Consider the following 19,140-nt stretch of genomic DNA (forward strand, 5'->3'; position numbering starts at 1 on the left):
CAAAAGAAGCCTCTGCAATGAGAAGCCACAAGCGGGGAGTAGTCCCCTCGCTGCAACTAGAGAAAAAGGCTCGCAGCAATGAAGACTCAGCACAGCCAAAAATAAACAAATAAGTCAAATTATTTATATATATATATATAAAACACACACACACAAAAATAGAATCTGAGAATAGACACATACAAGCTGTGAATCGGAATCTAAGATCCTGAAGTCTTTCGGACAGTCTGGTGTTGGATGCACAGTTCTCCTTGTGGACCACCAGGGGGCAGGACATCAATCAGGTCACAGGTCTGCAGGGTGCTTCTCGAGTGAAGGCCTAGCCGTCTGGTCTGCAGATGGAGCTGACAGTTACAAGTCCAACTGAAGAAGTGATAAATACTGTTCAGTTGTTTGTGGTTTTCTTAAAGATTTGTCAGCATTCCTTAAATGTCAGTAGCAAGCTAACAATTTATTGATTTGTTTGTCTGTGCCAGGCTCTATCCCAAGTGCTTTTAGGGGATATTCAGTTCACTTCAGTTCAGTCGCTCAGTCGTATCCGACTCTGCAATCCCATGGGCTGCTGCATGCCAGGCTTCCCTGTCCATAACCAACCCCAAGACTTTACTCAAACTCATGTCCATAGAGTCGGTGATGCCGTCCAATCATCTCATCTTCTGTCTTCCCCTTCTCCTGCCTTCCCAGCAACAAGGTCTTTTCCAGTGAGTCAGTTCTTCACATCAGTTGGTCAAAGTATTGGAGCTTCAGCTTCAGCATCAGTCCTTCCAATAAATATTCAGGACTGATTTCCTTTAGGATTGACTGGTTTGATCTCCTTGCAGTCCAAGGGACTCTCAAAGAGTCTTCTCCAAACACCACAGTTCAAGACTATCAGTTCTTTGGCTTAGGGGATATTAATTCCACCAATTCTTACAAAAGCCCCTTCCTCTTTTCACACTTGGGAAAAACAGGCAAAGAGGGGTGCTGTAACTTAGCCAGAATTACACAGCTGGGAGGAAATTGCATCTCTAAGCATGTGCAAGTAATGTCCACACTGGACTCTGTTATTTCAGCCACAGATATCTTCTCAATCTGTTGCTTTATTTTTAATTGTACATATAGTATGTTTAAAGCTTACTTTTGTCATGTGTTTAATGAATTAATTTATTCATTTGCCTGTTCTGGGTCTTAGTTGCAGCTTGGGGGATCTTCAGACTCCGTTGTGGCATGCAGGATCTTTTTTTTTTTTAATTTTTTTATTTTTAAACTTTACAATATTGTATCGGTTCCGCCATAATGCAGGATCTTTAGTTGCAGCATATGGGATCTAGTTCCCTGACTAGGGATCGAACCTGGGCCCCTAAATTGGGAGCTTGGAGCCTTAGCCACTGGACCACCAGGGAAGTCCCCATATAGAAAAAATTCAAAATCTTTAAATGTTCAAGTGGTCGCATTTAACTAATTCATGATTTTTGCTTTTTGTGTCTTAAATAGTCTTTCTTACCAGAGGTCTAGGAGGGCATGGCAACTCCCATGGACAGAGGAGCCTGGTGGGCTACCGTCCATCGGGTTGGAAAGGGTTGGACACACTGAAGCAACTTAGCATGCATGCATGCACCAGATGTCATTCGGATGGTCTTCTATAATTTAAAAAATAATTTTACAACTTTGTCTTCCCCATAGAGATCTGGAATTTTGATTTGTATTTGATGGGTGAGTGGTGAGGGAAAGCCAGTTTTATTTTTTTCATGTAAAAAAATAAATTGAAATCCCTGAAAAAGGATTCTACTTGGAATTACTTTGGATTTATTTAATTGGAGGAAAACTGACATCCTTACACTACTGAATCTTCTCTTTCACAAGCAGTCTATGGCTCATTTATTTACCCCAGAAGTTACTCCAGTTGCTTGTCTGAGGTTTCATGTCTTCTGTTCTGGAAAGTTTTCAGCCATCATTTCTGTGAATATTTTTTCTCCTCCATTTTCTATGTTCTTTCTTCGGGAAACTCCTCAGTGTCTTTGTTGTTGTTGTTGCCTTTTTGACTTCTTTAAAAAATTATTTTAAAAAAGTTATGGTGGGAATTCTCGGTGGTTCAGTGGTTAGGACTGGGTGTTTTCACTGCTGGGGTCGGGGTTTGATCCTTGGTCAGGAAACTAAGATCTTGCAGGAAAAAAAAAAAGTGGTAAAATGTATATATAACATTTTAATCAAATTTTAATTGTGTAGGTATCAGCATTAAGTGCATTCACATTGTTATGTAACCATGACCACCGTCCATCGCCATAACTTCTCATCTTGCAAAAATGGACACTATGTACCCATTAAACAATAACTCCTCTTCCCCTGAGTCACCAATGGACTTTGTATCTCTATGCATTTGACTATTCTAGGGACCTCATATGAATGGAATCATGTAAGATTTGTCTTTGTGTGACTGGGTCATCTCACTTTAGCCTAATGCCCTCAAAGTACAATATTATTGTAGCACATGTTGGGATTTCTTTCATTTTAAGGCTGAATAATACTCTGATGTATGAACATACCACATTCAGTTTATTCTTTCATTCATTGATGGATGTCTGGGTTGCTTCCACTCTCTGGCTGCTGTGACTAATGATATTATGAAAGCAAAAGTGTTAGTCGCTCAGTCATGTCCAACCCTTTGTGACCCCATGGACTGTAGCCTGCCAGACTCCTCTGTCTGTGGAATTCTCCAGACAAGAATACTGGAGTGGATAGCCATTCCCTTTCGCAGGGTATCTTCCCAACCCATGGATCGAAGCTAGGTCTCCTGCATTGCAGGTGAATTCTTTACTGTTTGAGCCACCAGGGAAGCCCAATGATATTATAATCCTCCCTACCTTAATCTGTCGTACTTCCCTCCTCTTCCTCCTGCTTCTTCTTCTTTCTCTCTTTCTTGCTTTCTATGTAACTTCCCCAGATTTGCCTTTCTATTCATTAATTCTCTCCTCTGCTGAAGTTATCTTCTGCGTTTTTGTTTCAATGACTATATTTTTCATTTCTATAATTTTTATTCATTTGTTTTTAAAATCTATCTCTTTTTTGCTATTATTTTGGGTAGTTTTGTTTTAAATACTTTCTTGTTCTTTGTATACTATGCTTTGACTCCTTATTTTTTTTAATTAATTTATGTTTAATGGAAGGATAATTGCTTTACAGAATCTTGTTTTCTGTCAAACCTCAGCATGAATCAGCCATAGGTGTACATGTATGCCCAATGACACAACTCATTTAATACATATTTTGTAACTTCTATCTAATCCTGTTGTCTGAAGCTGTACTGTCTGTGTGTGATGTGGTGGATCGTTTTGTGTATCCGGTAACTGTACTGCTCCTTCCTGGGGGGTAATAGGAGTGGTGGCTAGGGGAGTCCCGGGAGCCTGATGCAAGGGGACACCCAAGACAAGCTTTCACTTTGCCGTTGGCTCTCCAGGGCCCAAGTCCATGTCCAGTCTTGACTTAAATGGGAATGCTGTGTAAGTTTCACTAAGTTAGGTTTGTTTTTTTCTTATAGGTTTTTAAGGGATGGGCTTCCCTCATAGCTCATTTGATAAAGAATCAGCCTGCAATGCAGGAGACCCCAGTTCGATTCGGGGTTGGGAAGATCCGCTGGAGAAGGGATAGGCTACCCACTCCAAAATTCTGGCCTGGAGATTCCATGGACTGTAAAGTCCATGGGGCCAAAAAGAGTCAGACACAAGAGAGCAACTTTCACTCACTCACTCACTCTTTTAAGGGATACCCTTTATTAGCGCACATAAGTTCCTTCATTTTTATGTAGGTGAAAGTGTTAATCACTCAGTTGTGTCCAACTCTTTAAGATCCCATGGACTGTAGCCTACCAGGCTTTTCTGTCCCTGGAATTCTCCAGGCAAGAATACTGGAGTGGGGTGCCATTGCCTTCCCCCGCCAGGGATCGAATCCAGGTCTCCTGCATTACAGGCAGATTCTTTACCGTCTGAACCATCAGGGAACCCCAGCCCTTATTTTTATGCAAGGCTTTTAAAAAAATCATAATGGGTATCAAATTTTGTTGACTTCTTTTACTACTTCACTTGATAATCCTATATTTTCCCTAGTATACTGTTTAATATGGTGTTTTTAACCTTGAAAAGGGAAAATGAAAGTCGCTCTGTCGTGTCTGACTCTTTGCGACCCCATGGACTATACAGTCCATGGAATTCTCCAGGCCAGAATACTGGAGTGGGTAGCCATTCCCTTCTCCAGGGGATCTTCCCAACCCAGGGATCGAACCCAGGCCTCCTGCATTGCAGGCAGATTCTTTACCAGCTGAGCCACAAGGGAAAATACTCCTTTTATTTACTTATTTTTGGTCACACTGGGTCTTTGTTGGTTTTGCCTAGGCTTTCTCTAGTTGCAGTGAGCAGGCACTGTTCTTCATTGTGGTGCGAGGGTTTCTCATTGCGGTGGTTTCTCTGTTGCAGAGCATGGGCTCTGGGCACTTGGGCTTCGGTAGCTGCAGCATGCAGGCTCAGCAGTTGTGGCACATCGGCTTAGTTGCGCCTTAGCATTGGAGTGTGTCTGGACCAAGGATCAAGTCCCCTGCACTGGCAGGCAGGCTCTTATCCATTGCGCCAAGGAAGTCCTGAAAGATTCTTAACTGTACTGTTGAATTCGATCAGCTAATAATTCACTTAGGATTTTCACATCTATGTTGATAAGTGAGGTTGGCCTAAACTTTTCCTCTAAGGTCCTTATCCGGTTTGGATTTCAAGATTACACTAAAAGCACAGTAGTTTATGGTTTCAAAACCCTTTGTTGTTGTTCAGTCACCCAGTCGTGTCCGACTCTTTGTGACCCCATGGACTGCAGCACACCAGGCCTCCCTGTCCCTTACTATCTCCCAGAGTTTGCCCAAGTTCATGTTCATTGCGTCAGTGATGCTGTCCAACCATCTCATCCTCTGAGGCCCTCTTTTCCTTCTGCCCTCAATCTTTAGCAGCATCAGCGACTTTTCCAATGAGTCAGCTATTTGCATCAGATGACAAAGATACTGGACCTTCAGCATCAGTCCTTCCAACAAGTATTTGGGGTTGATTTCTCTTAAGATTGACTGGTTTGCTCTCCTTGCTGTCCAAGGGGCTTTCAGGAATCTTCTCCAGCACAACAGTTTGAAGGCATCAATTCTTTGGTGTTCTGCCTTCTTTATGGTCCAGCTCTCACAACCAAACATGACTGCTGAGAACACCATAGCCTTGATTATATGGACCTTTGTCAGCAGAGTAACGTCTGTTTTTCAACACACTGTCTGGGTTTGTCATAGCTTTCCTGCCGAGAAGCAATCGTCTTCTGACTTCATGGCTGCAGTCACCATCTGCAGTGATTTTAGAGCCCAGGAAGAGGAAACTTGTCAGTACTTCCACCTTTTCCCCTTTACTGTATTGTAATATTCAAGTCTTTGCCTGTGTGCCCCACTGATGTCCTCCCCCTGGGAGTCATTTACATTTCCTCCCACTAAGAATCAGGCCATCCACTTGACCTGCATCTGTCTTAGGTCAACAACAAAGCGTGTAACACAACAGCAACTGCTGTAATGGAGTAGAGGCCCAGCAAACACTTGTCAAAGGAGTGAGCGAAAACTTAAACCAAACTAACTGGTATTTTGTCCTCTGCAGAAAAGGAACCTTGCTGTTCAACAACATCTTCTCCATCGTGCCTGCACTCTTAATGGGATTCAGTGAGCTCGCCAAGTCATTTGAGATGATAATTGTGGCCAGGGTTTTGGTGGGAATATGTGCAGGTAAACCTTTCTGTGACTTGGGATAGTCAAGGGGAGGGAGAACAGATCTCTGGGACCTGAACCTATCTGGGGTCTCCAAAGCATGTAGGTTCAAGCTATTGCTACACCTCTGCTGTGGCTAGACACATAAGCCCCTGTGTTATTGGGATGTGTGTTACACGCAGGAAAGGTAAGGACTGTCTTTTGAAACTTTGTTTCAATTCTTTACATATATGTGAGAACCAAGTTGGACGTAACATGTATTTCTATATTGTGCACTATGGGTTATGGTCAAAAAACTTGAGAAACAATCTAATGTAGAATCCCTCTATCAGAAAAGAGTTGATGACTGTAAATGCTTCAAAGTCATTCTGCCTAGGCCAGGCTGCCCTGGTTATAGGAAAGTCCCTCATCCATGATGCCTCAGACTGAAGACACATGGTGTTGGCTGTGCCATGGCCTCCCTTCACATTGGCATCTTCTGTAGGCAGAAGGGGCAGGGTCATCAAAGAGAGAGAGGTGCCCACTCTCAGAGCCATACATTGCAGAGTGGGAACCCAAGGGTGGTGGTTGTTGTTCAGTCGCTAAGTCATGTCCAACTCTTTGTGACCCCATGGACTGCAGCACTCCAGGCTTCCCTGTCCATCACCAACTCTGGGAGCTTGCTCAAACTCATGTCCATTGAGTCAGTGATACCATCCAATCATCTCATCCTGTATCCCCCACCTTCTCCTGCCCTCAGTCTTTCCCAGCATCATGGTCTTTTCCAGTGAGTTGGCTCTTCACATCAGGTGGCCCAAGTATTGGAGCTTCAGTTTCAGTCCTTCCAATGAATATTCAGGGTTGATTTCCTTTTCTCATCTCCTTGCTGTCCAAAGGACTCTCAACAGGTGGGCACCCCTGGAAATGCTGCACTCTGGGCACTCACCGCTGCCCTCTCCCCACAACCCCAGGTTCTGGCATCATCAAGTGACTCATTCTCCTTCCAAACACGGGGATTGGGATGAAGGGATAAATTGCCCGGACATTAGCAAACCCCTTCCCTGGAGTTTACTGACAGTAGAGGAGATGAGGAGGAGCCTAGTATTGAAGAAAGTGGCAAGGGATTGCAGACCTGGGAGAATAAAGAGGAAAACAAGGTTCCCAAAAAGAGAACAAGTCACTTCAAAGAGGGGATAATGGGTCCCCTGGCAAACTGCCCTCATTCTGGCTATGCCTGAGAGTGCCTGGACATTTATCTGCCATCTGGGCAGGAGCAGCAAGACACCCAGCCCCGCTTCTGTGGGTTTTTCCTGCAGCCGGGCTCAGCTTTATGAAACACAGACGATTCCTAGAAGTCGTTGGCAGTGGGTAGGTGCTGTTAACATTACTATTGACAGCCAACAATTCAGAGTTGATTAAAAAAAAAAAAATTAGGCTCTACAAATCACAGTTTGATATTTCAACCTTTGCTTTTATTTTTGGCTGCCACTGCATGACATATGAGAGCTAGTTTCCCAAACCAGCGATTGAACCCTGGCCCTTGGTGGTGAAAGCCCAGAGTCCTAGCCACTGGACCTCCAGGGAATTCCCAACCAACCTTTGCTTTTAAATGAGTATGACTTCAAGTTGGCAGTTCTGAAACTTTTTGGCCTCAGCATCTCTCTACACTCATAAAATTATTGAGGGTTCTAAGGAGTTTTTTCTCACATGTGTTATTTTGATCAATATTTACCACATTAGAAATTGCAACTAAGAATTTAAATTAATTCATTTTAAAATAGCAATAATTAAGGCCATTACATGTCTTTATGAAAATAATTCTATTTTCTAAGGCCAAAAAAATTTAGTGGTATTGCTTTACATTTTTACAAATCTCTTCAATGTCTGGCTAAATAGAAGATAGCCAGTCTCTCAGACCTACTTCTGTGTCCTCTTGGTGTGATGTCAGCAGGTGTGTGATTGCTGAAAAACTTATCAGAGAAGGAGAGTGAAAAGGACATATAATATCTTAGGATGGTTCTGAAGATAGTTTTGATCTCACAGAACCCCAGGTGTCAGGAACTCCCTGTGTCCTTAGGTCATACTTGGAGAACTCTAGTGGAAGCCTAATCCATTTGCCATTCATTTCTTCACGTTTTTCCTGAAAAGTCCAGAAAGGGTGTCATCAAACTCTGTGGTACTTTGACACCCCTAAAAATGAAGTAAGTGGCCACTCTGACCAAGGGGTACAGGGTTAGTGCAGCTCAGAATCCCAGATGCTCAGTTAGCTGGTTTGCTGTTAGTCAAGGTCTTTGGTAAAAACACTGCAGACTTTCACTAGTGGAATTTAAACTTTAAAAGTCACTTCTCTATCAACATTCGGGGAACCCGATCTCTTCACAGCCTCCAGTGTTTGTCTCTCGTGTTGCTCTTAATTAAGTTCCAAAGCACTTGGCCTTGAGATGCAGTCACTAGGGCCTGAATGATGAGTGGGCATTTCCAGGGCCTCACTTCCTCCACAGCCCTTTGGGCACTGGGCCTGCAGAGTCCCTCCCCACCCACCCACAAGACATCTAAGAGCTGCTCTAAAGACTGTCCCTCTTTGCTCTGAAAATCAGAAAGAATTGGTATTAATTAATGAAAGATGATGTCCTTTTAAAATACTGAGCAGAGATATCCTTGGGCAGAATGCAAAGCTTGAAAACTTGGCCATCAGTGTCCTATCTCAGGGCTATCAGACACCCTCTTGTCACCAGCAGCTCCAGCCTCCCCTTGCCCCACATGGTTTCCCTTGGTCTCCCTGTGGTCAGAGCCTCCCTCCCAGACCCCAGGTCTTGCTGAGCATCAGCTTGCCTCTGGCTCTGTGTGCGGTACTTGGAACAGTGACAACCCATCAAGGAGATCAAACCAGTCAATCCTAAAGGAAATCAACCTTGAATTATCATTGGAAGGACTGATGCTCAAGCTGAAGCTCCAATACTTTGGCCACCTGATGTGAAGAGCTGACTCTTTGGAAAAGACCCAGGTGCTGGGAAAGATTGAGGGCAGGAGGAGAAGAGGGCAACAGAGGATGAGATGGTTGGATGGCATCACCAACTCAATGGACATGAGCTTGAGTAGACTCTGGGAGATAGTGAAGGACCAGGAAGCCTGGAGTGCTGCAGGAGTCAGACATGAATTAGTGATTGAACAACAACAACCCATCTGATCTTCCCAGATCCTCAACCTCTCACTGGGCTTCTCTGAGAATTAAATGAGATAATACATGTGAAAATACTCTGGAGTCTATAGAATTAAATTCCACCTATTCATAAGGGGATCAGACTGTAGTAAGACAGGAAAACTGGCAAGTTCAAATACTGAGGGTTCAAAAACAGTTCAGACCTTACACAAATCCCAGAATACAGTTGGTATTGGGTATTAGTCACTCTCGGGTCCAACTCTTTGCAACCTCATGGACTGTGTAGCCCACCAGGCTCCTCCGTCCATGGGATTTTCCCGGCAAGAATACTGGAGTGAGTTGCCATTGCCTTCTCCAGGGGATCTTCCCCACCCAGGGATCAAACTCGGGTCTCCTGCATTGCAGGCAGATTCTTTACGTTGAACCACCAAGAAAGCCACAATAAATACTGGTCCACAATAAATATTGAAGTTTTTTTTTTTTTAATGCTTGATGGAGTATTATGCTCAAGTCATGTCTGACTCTTTGCAACCCCATGGAGTGGTTTGCTATTCCCTTCTCCAGGGGATCTTCCCAACCCAGGGATCAAACCTAGGTCTCCTGCATTGACAGGAAGATTCTTTACCACCATCACCTCTTATTGAAAAATAAAGCTTGTGCTTCAGTGTCTATGCATCAGCTTATTGTATAAATAAGAAAGCAAAGCTGGCGGGCAGGCCTTTTATTAACAGGCTTTCCCCAGCAAGGAGCAAGAGAGGAGAGAGTGTCCAGAACACACGTGGGCTTTTCCTCTCTGAAACCACACCAGTAGGGAGGGAATTCCTGAGGTCCTGCTGGCCTGTATCCCCAGGTGACACCAGTCTGGAAGCAACAACACTGAACTTTTTCTATCAGGCCATTTTTTCTTAATGTCTAAAGGACTAAGAATTGCAAAAGGTGATGTTTGCTTACTTTTGTAGTTTTGAGAAAGTTTCAGCCCAGCTAGTATGATTGCTAAGGGCTTCCCAGTGGCACAGTGGTAGAGAATCCACCTGCAATGTAGGAGGCATGGGTTTGATCCCTGGGTGGGGAAGGTCCCCTGGAGGAGGAAATGGCAACCCACTCCAGTATTGTTGAAAATCCCATGGACAGAGATGCTTGGCCGGCTACAGTCCATGGGGTTGCAAAGAGTCGGACGTGACTTAGCGACTGAGCACAACAACGATGTGATTGCTAAGGAAAATAAATGTATTTGAAGACACAGCTTGTCCCTGCCAGACTACTGTTTCCAGATTGTGTCTTTACTTCCACCCCGTCTCCCAGGTCTGTCTTCCAATGTCGTCCCCATGTACTTAGGGGAGCTGGCCCCTAAGAACTGGAGGGGGGCCCTGGGGGTGGTGCCCCAGCTCTTCATCACCATCGGAATCCTTGTGGCCCAGATCTTTGGTCTTCGGAGTCTCCTGGCAAACGAAGAAGGTGAGTTCGGGATGCCTCCAGACCATTAGCCCGCTCCTATGAGCTGGTCTTTTCTGCAGAGCCCTGACCCCACAGTGTGGAGGTGGTGGTTGTGCTGAGCAGGCCTGAACAAGTTGGTGGGGACACATAGACCGGTGTTCTCTGGTCCCTCTTTGGACACGTAGGAGGGGGCTTTGAGGGAGCAGGATAAACTGCTGTCTGAGTGGCTGCTAGACCCGGGGCTAGGTAATGAAGGCAGCCAGGGGGCCAGACTTTATGTTTAAGGCTTCCAGCACCCCTGCACTGGGGCCTCCCAGCAGCTCAGCTGCCCAGGGACTTGTGGTCATCCCACTGCAGACCAGGAAAGAGGGTCACAAGACCCAGCCCCCGTGGAGGTGGTGGTGAGTCTCAGGGCCAGCATCCACCCCAGACCTGGACTCCAGAGCCACACTCCCTGCCCCACGAGCCTGGCGCCTGGCACGTAGTAGGTGCACAGTAGCTCATGACTGTCACTGTGTTTGCATGGCTTCCCCTTTCTTTGTCTTAGGTCTCAAAACTCTGAAGGGAAATCACCACTAATAAAGCACCAGTCAAAACATATAAAGTCTCGTCATGGGCCAGACACAAAGCCTTTTATATTAATTCATTTAATCTTCCAAACAACCTATGAGCATGTACTGTTACTGTACCCATTTTACAGCTGTAGACCCTGAGGCCGGGAGAGGTTGTATTACATGTCCAAGGTGTCGTTAGGACACAAATGCAGGCAGTGCAGGCCTGGGCCGGAGTTTTAAGTACCCTCTCTCCCACCTTACAATCACCCTTGTAAGGATCTGGGACCAGGAGTGAAGCAGCTAGGTTCCTGTCTCCCGGTGATGGCACATAACCAGCCAGCAGGACCCAGAAAACCCCTGGCACCTTTCAAGTACTCTGTGGTATGTGGGTAAAGAGCCGTAGGTCCACCCAGGGAGAGGGGCTCAGAGAGGGCCTGGGCTGGGAGAAGCAGGACCAGCATTCCAGTGTGAGCAGAGAGGCCAGGAGTGTGAAGCTCTTTGTGCGAACAGGGAGCTGCAGACATCCTGCTGACCTCGCACTTTGTCCCTCCATCCTTCACGGTGACTGTTCAGCCACTGGCACCTCCCCTAGGCAGAGGTGGAGGGCAGAGCCTGGCCTGACTCATCTTAGAATCTCCAGCACAATTCATGGCACATAATAGGTGCTCAGTGAAGAAGGAAGGAAGGAGGGAAGGCCAGAAGAGAAGAGTGTCAGAGTTTATGGAAGCGAGGGGCATAGGAGGTGAGCAGCCATAGCACAAAGGCTGCAAAGAAGTCCGGGGCAGGTCAAGAACCAGGTGTCTGGATGTGGCAGGGACACTGAGACCTTGTGAGAAGACTTTCACATAGTGGGTGGGAGGGGGGCCAGAGGGCAGACAGCAGCAGCCTGAATGGCAGGCACTTCCACACTTGCTGTAGTCTATGCAAGGGTGATGGAAGCGGAACTCAGATCAGCTAGGCCCCGGATTCGGAGCCAAGAGGTGGGAGGAGCTTGGGAGGATGGTGATTCAGGTTTCAACGTGCCTGGGTTCCTATCTCAGCTTTTCTCCCAAGTAACTGACCTCGGAGTGAGGGAGCTGCACCCTCCATGCCTCAGTGTCAGCAGGTGTAAAATGGGGTTGACTCTGGTACCTGCCTCCTGACGTCACTGTGACAGGGAGTGGGCTACAGGTGAAAAGCCATCAGAATAGTGCCTGGCACACAGATGTCCAAGGTTACACCTTCTGCAAATCCTAGGAGAAGAGGGAGTGAGTCAGGCATTCACAGCTCCTAGAAGGAGCCTGAACCACTCATTCACTTTAAATAGTTTTATTTATATATTTATTTTTAGCTGTGCTGGGTCTTCATTGCAGCCCGGGCTTTTCTCTAGTTGCAGTGAGCAGAGACTCTCTTGTTGCGATGTGCTGGCTTCTCATTGTGGTGGCTTCTCTTGTTGCGGAGCACGGGCTATAGGGTGCATGGGCTTCGGTAGTTGCAGCTCCTGGGCTCTAGAGCACAGGCTCAGCAGTTGTGACCCACGGGCTTAGCTGCTGCACAGCATGTGGAATCCTCCCACCCAGGGAGGAAACCCGTGTCTTCTGCATTGTCAGGCAGACTCTCCACCACTAAGCCACCAGGGAAGCCCTGAAAGTGAAGTTGCTCAGTCATGTCTGACTCTTTGCGACCCCATGGACTGTAGCCCACCAGGCTCCTCAGTCCATGGAATTTTCCAGGCAAGAATACTGGAGTGGGTTGCCGTTTCCTTCTCCAGAGGATCTTCCCGACCCAGGGATCGAACCCGTGTCTCCCGCGTTGCAGGCAGACGCTTTACCATCTTGAGCCACCAGGGATGCCCTATTTAACCATTTTTATTGTGAGATATGATAACATATACGTGGATCCAGAACTACAGTGGAACCACATGGTGTGGAACCACGCTGCACCAAACACCATGTTGGTGTGACAGGCTCCTGTCCTGACCTGCTTCATTTTCAGCACCGTATAAAATTCCACCTGATGAGTGAACCACCATTTATGGATGACAGTTTGCCTTGTTTCTGGGTTTCCCTTCTATAATCAGTGCTGCTTGGCCCATTCTCCTTCCACCCCAGGCACACTCCTGAGCACGACTGCTGGGTTAGAGCCTGTGTGGTGTCCAGCATCACTAGCTCCTTTTAGACCATCTCCTAAAGATGCCACATGTCCACACAGCATGTGGAGACTTCCCATCTGCCCACATTCTCACCAGCACTTGGTATCATCTGAATTTTTCACTTTGTTCAGCTGGTAGGTGTGCTCTGTGCTCATTTGCTCAGGTCGTGTCTGACTCTTTGCAGCCCCAGGGTAGGTGGGCAGTAGTTATTCATCATTATCCATTCTCTAAGTGTTTAGAGTGCCCACTCGTCATTAGGTACCAAGGGTTGGCAGACACAGGGATGAAAAAGACAAAGATCTTGTCCCCATCCCCACCCCCACTGCCCCCTGTGTTCCAGACCCAAAGATAACCAATCAGGATAAAAGGCCAGAGCGGCCAATAGGGCTCCACCTGGCTGGAGGCAGAGGCAAGCTGGAGCCAAGGCTGAGTCTGGGGCACTGGGATCAGCTTTCTGGTCACACTGGTTTCCTTGCAGGCTGGCCCATCCTCCTCGGATTGACTGGGATCCCCGCTGTGCTGCAGCTCCTCTTCCTGCCCTTCTTCCCTGAGAGTCCCAGGTACCTGCTGATTCAGAAGAAAGATGAAGCAGCTGCCAAAAGCGGTGAGGCTTTCCCTTGAGATGAGGAGAAGGGACTGAGATTCTGGCATCTTTTCAGGAGTGGGGGGGTGCACCGTGGTGCAGCCCACAACTCGCCCTCTGCTCGCTCCCCCAGCTCTGAGGAGGCTGCGTGGCTGGCATGACGTGGATGCGGAGATAGAGGAGATCCTGGAGGAGGACAGGGCTGAGAAGGCTGTGGGCTTCATCTCCGTGCTGAAGCTGTTCAAGATGAGGTCCCTGCGGTGGCAGGTCATCTCCATCATCGTCCTCATGGCGGGCCAGCAGCTCTCCGGAGTGAATGCGGTAGGGAGCAGGTGTTGGGGGTGGGCGTGGAGCTCGGCCTGGACAACGGCGGATGCAGGGACACCCCGAGAGGTCCAGGTGGTGGCCTGGCAGGCCTCACCTTGGTTTCCTTCTAGATCTACTACTACGCAGACCAGATTTACCTGAGCGCTGGAGTGAATGAGGACGATGTCCAATATGTGACGGCGGGCACAGGTGCTGTCAACGTGCTGATAACTGTCTGCGCCGTGAGTATCCCGGGAGCCAAGTCCCCATCTGACACCAGGGATGGAGGGCACCTTGGAGGGGCAGGTGGTCTCAGCCCAGGAAGGAGCCGAGATCTAGGTGGCAATGTGCCTCTTGGTCCCTTCATCTCTAACTTCTGGGCTATCCTCAGATGACAGCCTGTCTCTCCTCATGGGCAGCCTATGACTCCCAAAGATGGAGACCCCACCCACTACTCTGGAAGCTACCACCATGAGAGATGGCTCTTCTCCAATCTTATACATTGGGAGTCACTACCTGTGCCAGGGCCGCTGTGTGATAAACAGGGTCCCTGGACTGGCCATTCAAGGACACACACACACACATACATACACGAGAAGGTGGGTGCACAACCCACCCAGCTCTCATTATGCTGTGCTCACTCACTCAGCCATGTCTGGCTTTTCGTGACCCCATGGACTGTAGCCCACCAGGCTCTTCTGTCCATGGGATTCTCCAGGCAAGAATACTGGAGTGTGGCTGCCCCTTTAGAAAGGTGTTGTGTGGAACATGGAAGTGGGGCTGCCCAGGAAGGCGGGTCCGGGCAGGGATGTGGCGGGGGGTGGGGCACGGCCTGCTGAGCCTCTCACTTTTCCTCGCCCTTTCCCTCCAGATTTTCGTGGTGGAACTAATGGGGAGGAGATTCCTGCTCCTCCTGGGCTTCTCTGTCTGTTTCACCGCCTGCTGCGTGCTGACAGGTGCCTTGGCTCTGCAGGTGAGGAAGGCGGAGCCTGGGGTGCAGCCATCCACCTGGGCCCTCCTGTGCATGCTTATCATCATGATGAGTCAGCTGCTTGGGTCAGCCCTCCACCTGCCCCAGCAACCCACTGTTCATTTACAGTGGATATTCCAGGGGTATGCAGGTGGTGCTGCCTGTTGAAAAAGGCCCTCCTTCCCAACTCAGGCAGAGCAGCTAGCCCTCTGGGAGACAAGAGTCCTGATGGTCCCAACCCAGATTGTCTCTGCTTTGGGTGTGATTCAACTCTGTTTCCTTTCCACAGGACGTGATATCCTGGATGCCCTACGTCAGCATCGCCTGTGTCATCTCCTACGTCATAGGGCATGCCCTTGGGCCCAGTATGTACCCCAGAGCTGATTCAATGGTTTCACTGCCCCTCTTCTGTACCACCAGCCTAGAAACTTCTGGTCTGAGCTTCTTAGAGAGGCTCCAGGGAGGGCTAGATTTGGCCCTGAATGGCTTCTGTGCTACGCTCTTGTGGCTGAGGTGTTTGGGCAGAGCATGACAAGAAGGAGGACGGTAAAGCAGCCTGTGTAGGCTGGACACAGTGCCCATGTGGTGGGCAGAGATCTTTATAGATGGTCATGGACCCCTTTTGGGGACATCACAGGATGTCACCTGTTGTGCCTGACTTTTGGTAGATGCCTTCTCACGCTGCTTCTCCACACAATCAGGAGGTCCTGGAGACATACTTGCTCCGCCTTGAGCCCGCTGCCTCTGGAACCTTACATGGGCAGGGCTCCAGGACCTGTGGTGGGCTTGCTTGGCCAACAGAGAAGTCAGCTATCCCTGTTCCTCCCCAGGTCCCATCCCCGCACTGCTCGTCACCGAGATCTTCCTGCAGTCCTCCCGGCCAGCTGCCTACATGGTGGCGGGTACTGTTCACTGGCTCTCCAACTTCACTGTGGGCTTGGTCTTCCCATTCATCCAAGTAAGTGTGACCCAGGGCCCCAGAGGCACAAGATACTCAAGCAGTAAATTGAGAACCTTTTCAAAAATGTGGACCCTCTCCCCTCCCACAGGTGGGCCTCGGAGCTTACAGCTTCGTCATTTTTGCGGTGATATGTCTTCTCACCACCGTCTACATCTTCCTGATCATCCCTGAAACCAAGTCCAAGACCTTCATAGAAATCAATCGGATCTTCATCAAGATGAACAAAGTGCCAGGGGTGCACCCAGAAAAGGAGGAGCTAAAGGAGTTTCCACCGTCGACTGCAAGGCAGTAACTTGAGAGAAGGAGCCCATCAATAGGATCTGTGTAGAACTTCTTTCCTACGCTATGAATCCAGAATAAGGACAAGTTCGGTGTGGAATGCAGGCACTGCTGGGACTGTCCAAAGGGCTTCTGTGCAGTTCTTAAAGCCAGGCTGTCTCTTCCCGGATTGACCTACCACCAACCCTGAAGCATGGTGGGCAGCTGTCCCTCAACCGTGCTGGTTCAGCCATTGTGTGGCTCCTGGTAAGACCAGCGCCTATCACAAAAATCATTACCATGATGTCAAGACAGAAGGAATCAAATGTGGCCAAAGAAGCTATCTCTCCTCCAATCCCATTGTCTTCTGGTAGCCACAGGCATGTGTTCAGAGTGGAATCCCTCCTCTCGTCAGATCCATCTCCAGAAACACTACTCTTGGAAAGTGTGATGTCATAAATAATGTCTAGGAATCTGGGAAGCAGGTCCCCATGGAGACTTTAACCAAGTCAGAGATTACTGATCCCAAATTATATTATTACAGGACCATGGCATTGCTTCTGTATACTCAATAAAACAAATATAATCACTTTTCACCAAGATGTTCTGTGTTTCTGTGAGCAGGTAGAAGGTGGGGGCATTCCATGCTCCTTCATGTAGCTTGGTTGCACTGGAATGTCAGCCCCTTGAGGGCAGGGGTTTGACCAGTTTTGTTTATCCTGGAATCCCCACTGTCTTGAAGAGCCTGGCATGGAAAAGGCCCTCGAACAATACTTGCTGAAAGAAGGGGAGAAGTGAGAGATGAGGTGGTTACAAAGTTGTGATTTTTAAAATTTAAGATTGAGGAAACCTCTGCATGTCTTCAGGTGCATAGCGAGCACTGAGGGGTCCTGAAGATGAGATGAGAAGAGTGAAGGGAGAAGGAGGGAGTGCCCCCAAACACACAGCAGAGCTGAAGGCTTTTCTTACAGGTGTGCATGTGTGAAGAGGGTGTATACAAAAATGTGGATAAATCCAAGGCATGGGAAAGGAAAGTGGAGGGACCACCTACTGAAAGGCCTCTGTCAGGATGTGAAATCTCCCGGGAGTTGGGAGGTAGAGACCAGGGGCAGGGTGGGACAGAGGTGGAGTTGGGAGCACCTTTCTTGGGGGGTGAAATGGGGATTCCCCAGGTGGTGCAGTCTATGACTTACAAAAGTAGTGAGGACCCAAATGAATTAAAAAGCACAATGCTGTGATTGAACCATCCTTCCCTTCTGCTGCAGGGACCTACAGTGTGAGGGGGGACAGAAAACAATGGCAGATAGCGGCTATCAACACTGAGGAGCAGTAAGGCTGGAATGTCAGAAGCTAAGGAGCTATGATATCATTAACTCAGCTCATGCTACCTGGAGGACCCCTAACGCAGGAGAGGCTCTGGAGTTCATGATTCTGTGGATCTATTCTCTGGAGTCAACCTTCAGTTCAGTCGCTCAGTAGTGTCCAACTCTTTACGACCCCATGAATCACAGCACGCCAGGTCTCCCTGTCCATCACCAACTCCCGGAGTTCACCCAGACTCACGTCCATCGAGTCAGTGATGCCATTCAGCCATCTCATCCTCTGTCGTCCCCTTCTCCTTCTGCCCTCAATCCCTCCCAGCATCAGAGTCTTTTCCAATGAGTCAACTCTTCACATGAGGTGGCCAAAGTACTGGAGTTTCAGCTTTAGCATCATTCCTTCCAAAGAAATCCCAGGGCTCATCTCCTTCAGAATGGACTGGTTGGATCTCCTTGCAGTCCAAGGGACTCTCAAGAGTCTTCTCCAACACCACAGCTCAAAGGCATCAATTCTTCAGCACTCAGCCTTCTTCACAGTTCAACTCTCACATCCATACATGACCACAGGAAAAACCATAGCCTTGACTAGACGGACCTTTGTTGGCAAAGTAATGTCTCTGCTTTTGAATATGCTATCTAGGTTGGTCATAACTTTCTGTCCAAGTAGTAAGGGTCTTTTAATTTCATGGCTTCAGTCACCATCTGCAATGATTTTGGAGCCCCAAAAAATAAAGTCTGACACTGTTTCCACTGTTTCCCCATCTATTTCCCATGAAGTGATGGGACCAGATGCCATGATCTTCGTTCCCTGAATGTTGAGCTTTAAGCCAACTTTTTCACTCTCCACTTTCACTTTCATCAAGAGGCTTTTTAGTTCCTCTTCACTTTCTGCCATAAGGGTGGTATCATCTGCATATCTGAGGTTATTGATATTTCTCCCGGCAATCTTGATTCCAGCTTGTGTTTCTTCCAGTCCAGCGTTTCTCATGATGTACTCTGCATATAAGTTAAATAAACAGGGTGACAATATACAGCCTTGACGAACTCCTTTTCCTATTTGGAACCAGTCTGTTGTTCCATGTTCAGTTCTAACTGTTGCTTCCTGACCTGCATACAAATTTCTCAAGAGGCAGATCAGGTGATCTGGTATTCCCATCTCTTTCAGAATTTTCCACAGTTTATTGTGATCCACACAGGCAAAGGCTTTGGCATAGTCAATAAAGCAGAAATAGATGTTTTTCTGGAACTCTTTTGCTTTTTCCATGATCCAGCGGATGTTGGCAATTTGATCTCTGGTTCCTCTGCCTTTTCTAAAACCAGCTTGAACATCAGGAAGTTCACGGTTCACATATTGCTGAAGCCTGGCTTGGAGAATTTTGAGCATTACTTTACTAGCGTGTGAGATGAGTGCAATTGTGTGGTAGTTTGAGCATTCTTTGGCATTGCCTTTCTTTGGGATTGGAATGAAAACTGACCTTTTCCAGTCCTGTGGCCACTGCTGAGTTTTCCAAATTTGCTGGCATATTGAGTGCAGCACTTTCACAGCATCATCTTTCAGGAGTTGAAATAGCTCAACTGGAATTCCATCACCTCCACTAGCTTTTTTCATAGCGATGCTTCCTAAGGCCCACTTGACTTCATGCTCCAGGATGTCTGGCTCTAAGTTAGTGATCACACCATCGTGATTATCTGGGTCATGAAGATCTTTTTTGTACAGTTCTTCTGTGTATTCTTGCCATCTC

The 19,140-nt window shown here is 47.6% G+C and overlaps 1 protein-coding gene across 1 annotated transcript in view; it reads left to right on the plus strand.

Annotated features, from left to right (window-relative positions):
* The window catches only part of LOC133227829 (solute carrier family 2, facilitated glucose transporter member 5), a 30,280-nt gene extending 13,605 nt beyond the window's left edge, over nucleotides 1-16,675 (plus strand). Inside the window, exons 5-13 of the mRNA XM_061382832.1 lie at nucleotides 5,637-5,761; nucleotides 10,185-10,337; nucleotides 13,480-13,605; nucleotides 13,718-13,905; nucleotides 14,022-14,132; nucleotides 14,762-14,863; nucleotides 15,150-15,225; nucleotides 15,691-15,818; nucleotides 15,910-16,675. Of these exons, the coding sequence (XP_061238816.1) occupies nucleotides 5,637-5,761; nucleotides 10,185-10,337; nucleotides 13,480-13,605; nucleotides 13,718-13,905; nucleotides 14,022-14,132; nucleotides 14,762-14,863; nucleotides 15,150-15,225; nucleotides 15,691-15,818; nucleotides 15,910-16,113 (1,213 nt within the window). The 3' untranslated portion in view covers nucleotides 16,114-16,675. The remainder of the gene's footprint in view (nucleotides 1-5,636; nucleotides 5,762-10,184; nucleotides 10,338-13,479; nucleotides 13,606-13,717; nucleotides 13,906-14,021; nucleotides 14,133-14,761; nucleotides 14,864-15,149; nucleotides 15,226-15,690; nucleotides 15,819-15,909) is intronic.
* Nucleotides 16,676-19,140: the final 2,465 nt, after the last annotated feature.

Source organism: Bos javanicus, chromosome 16, assembly GCF_032452875.1.
Source record: "Bos javanicus breed banteng chromosome 16, ARS-OSU_banteng_1.0, whole genome shotgun sequence".
Taxonomy (NCBI): Eukaryota; Metazoa; Chordata; class Mammalia; order Artiodactyla; family Bovidae; genus Bos; species Bos javanicus.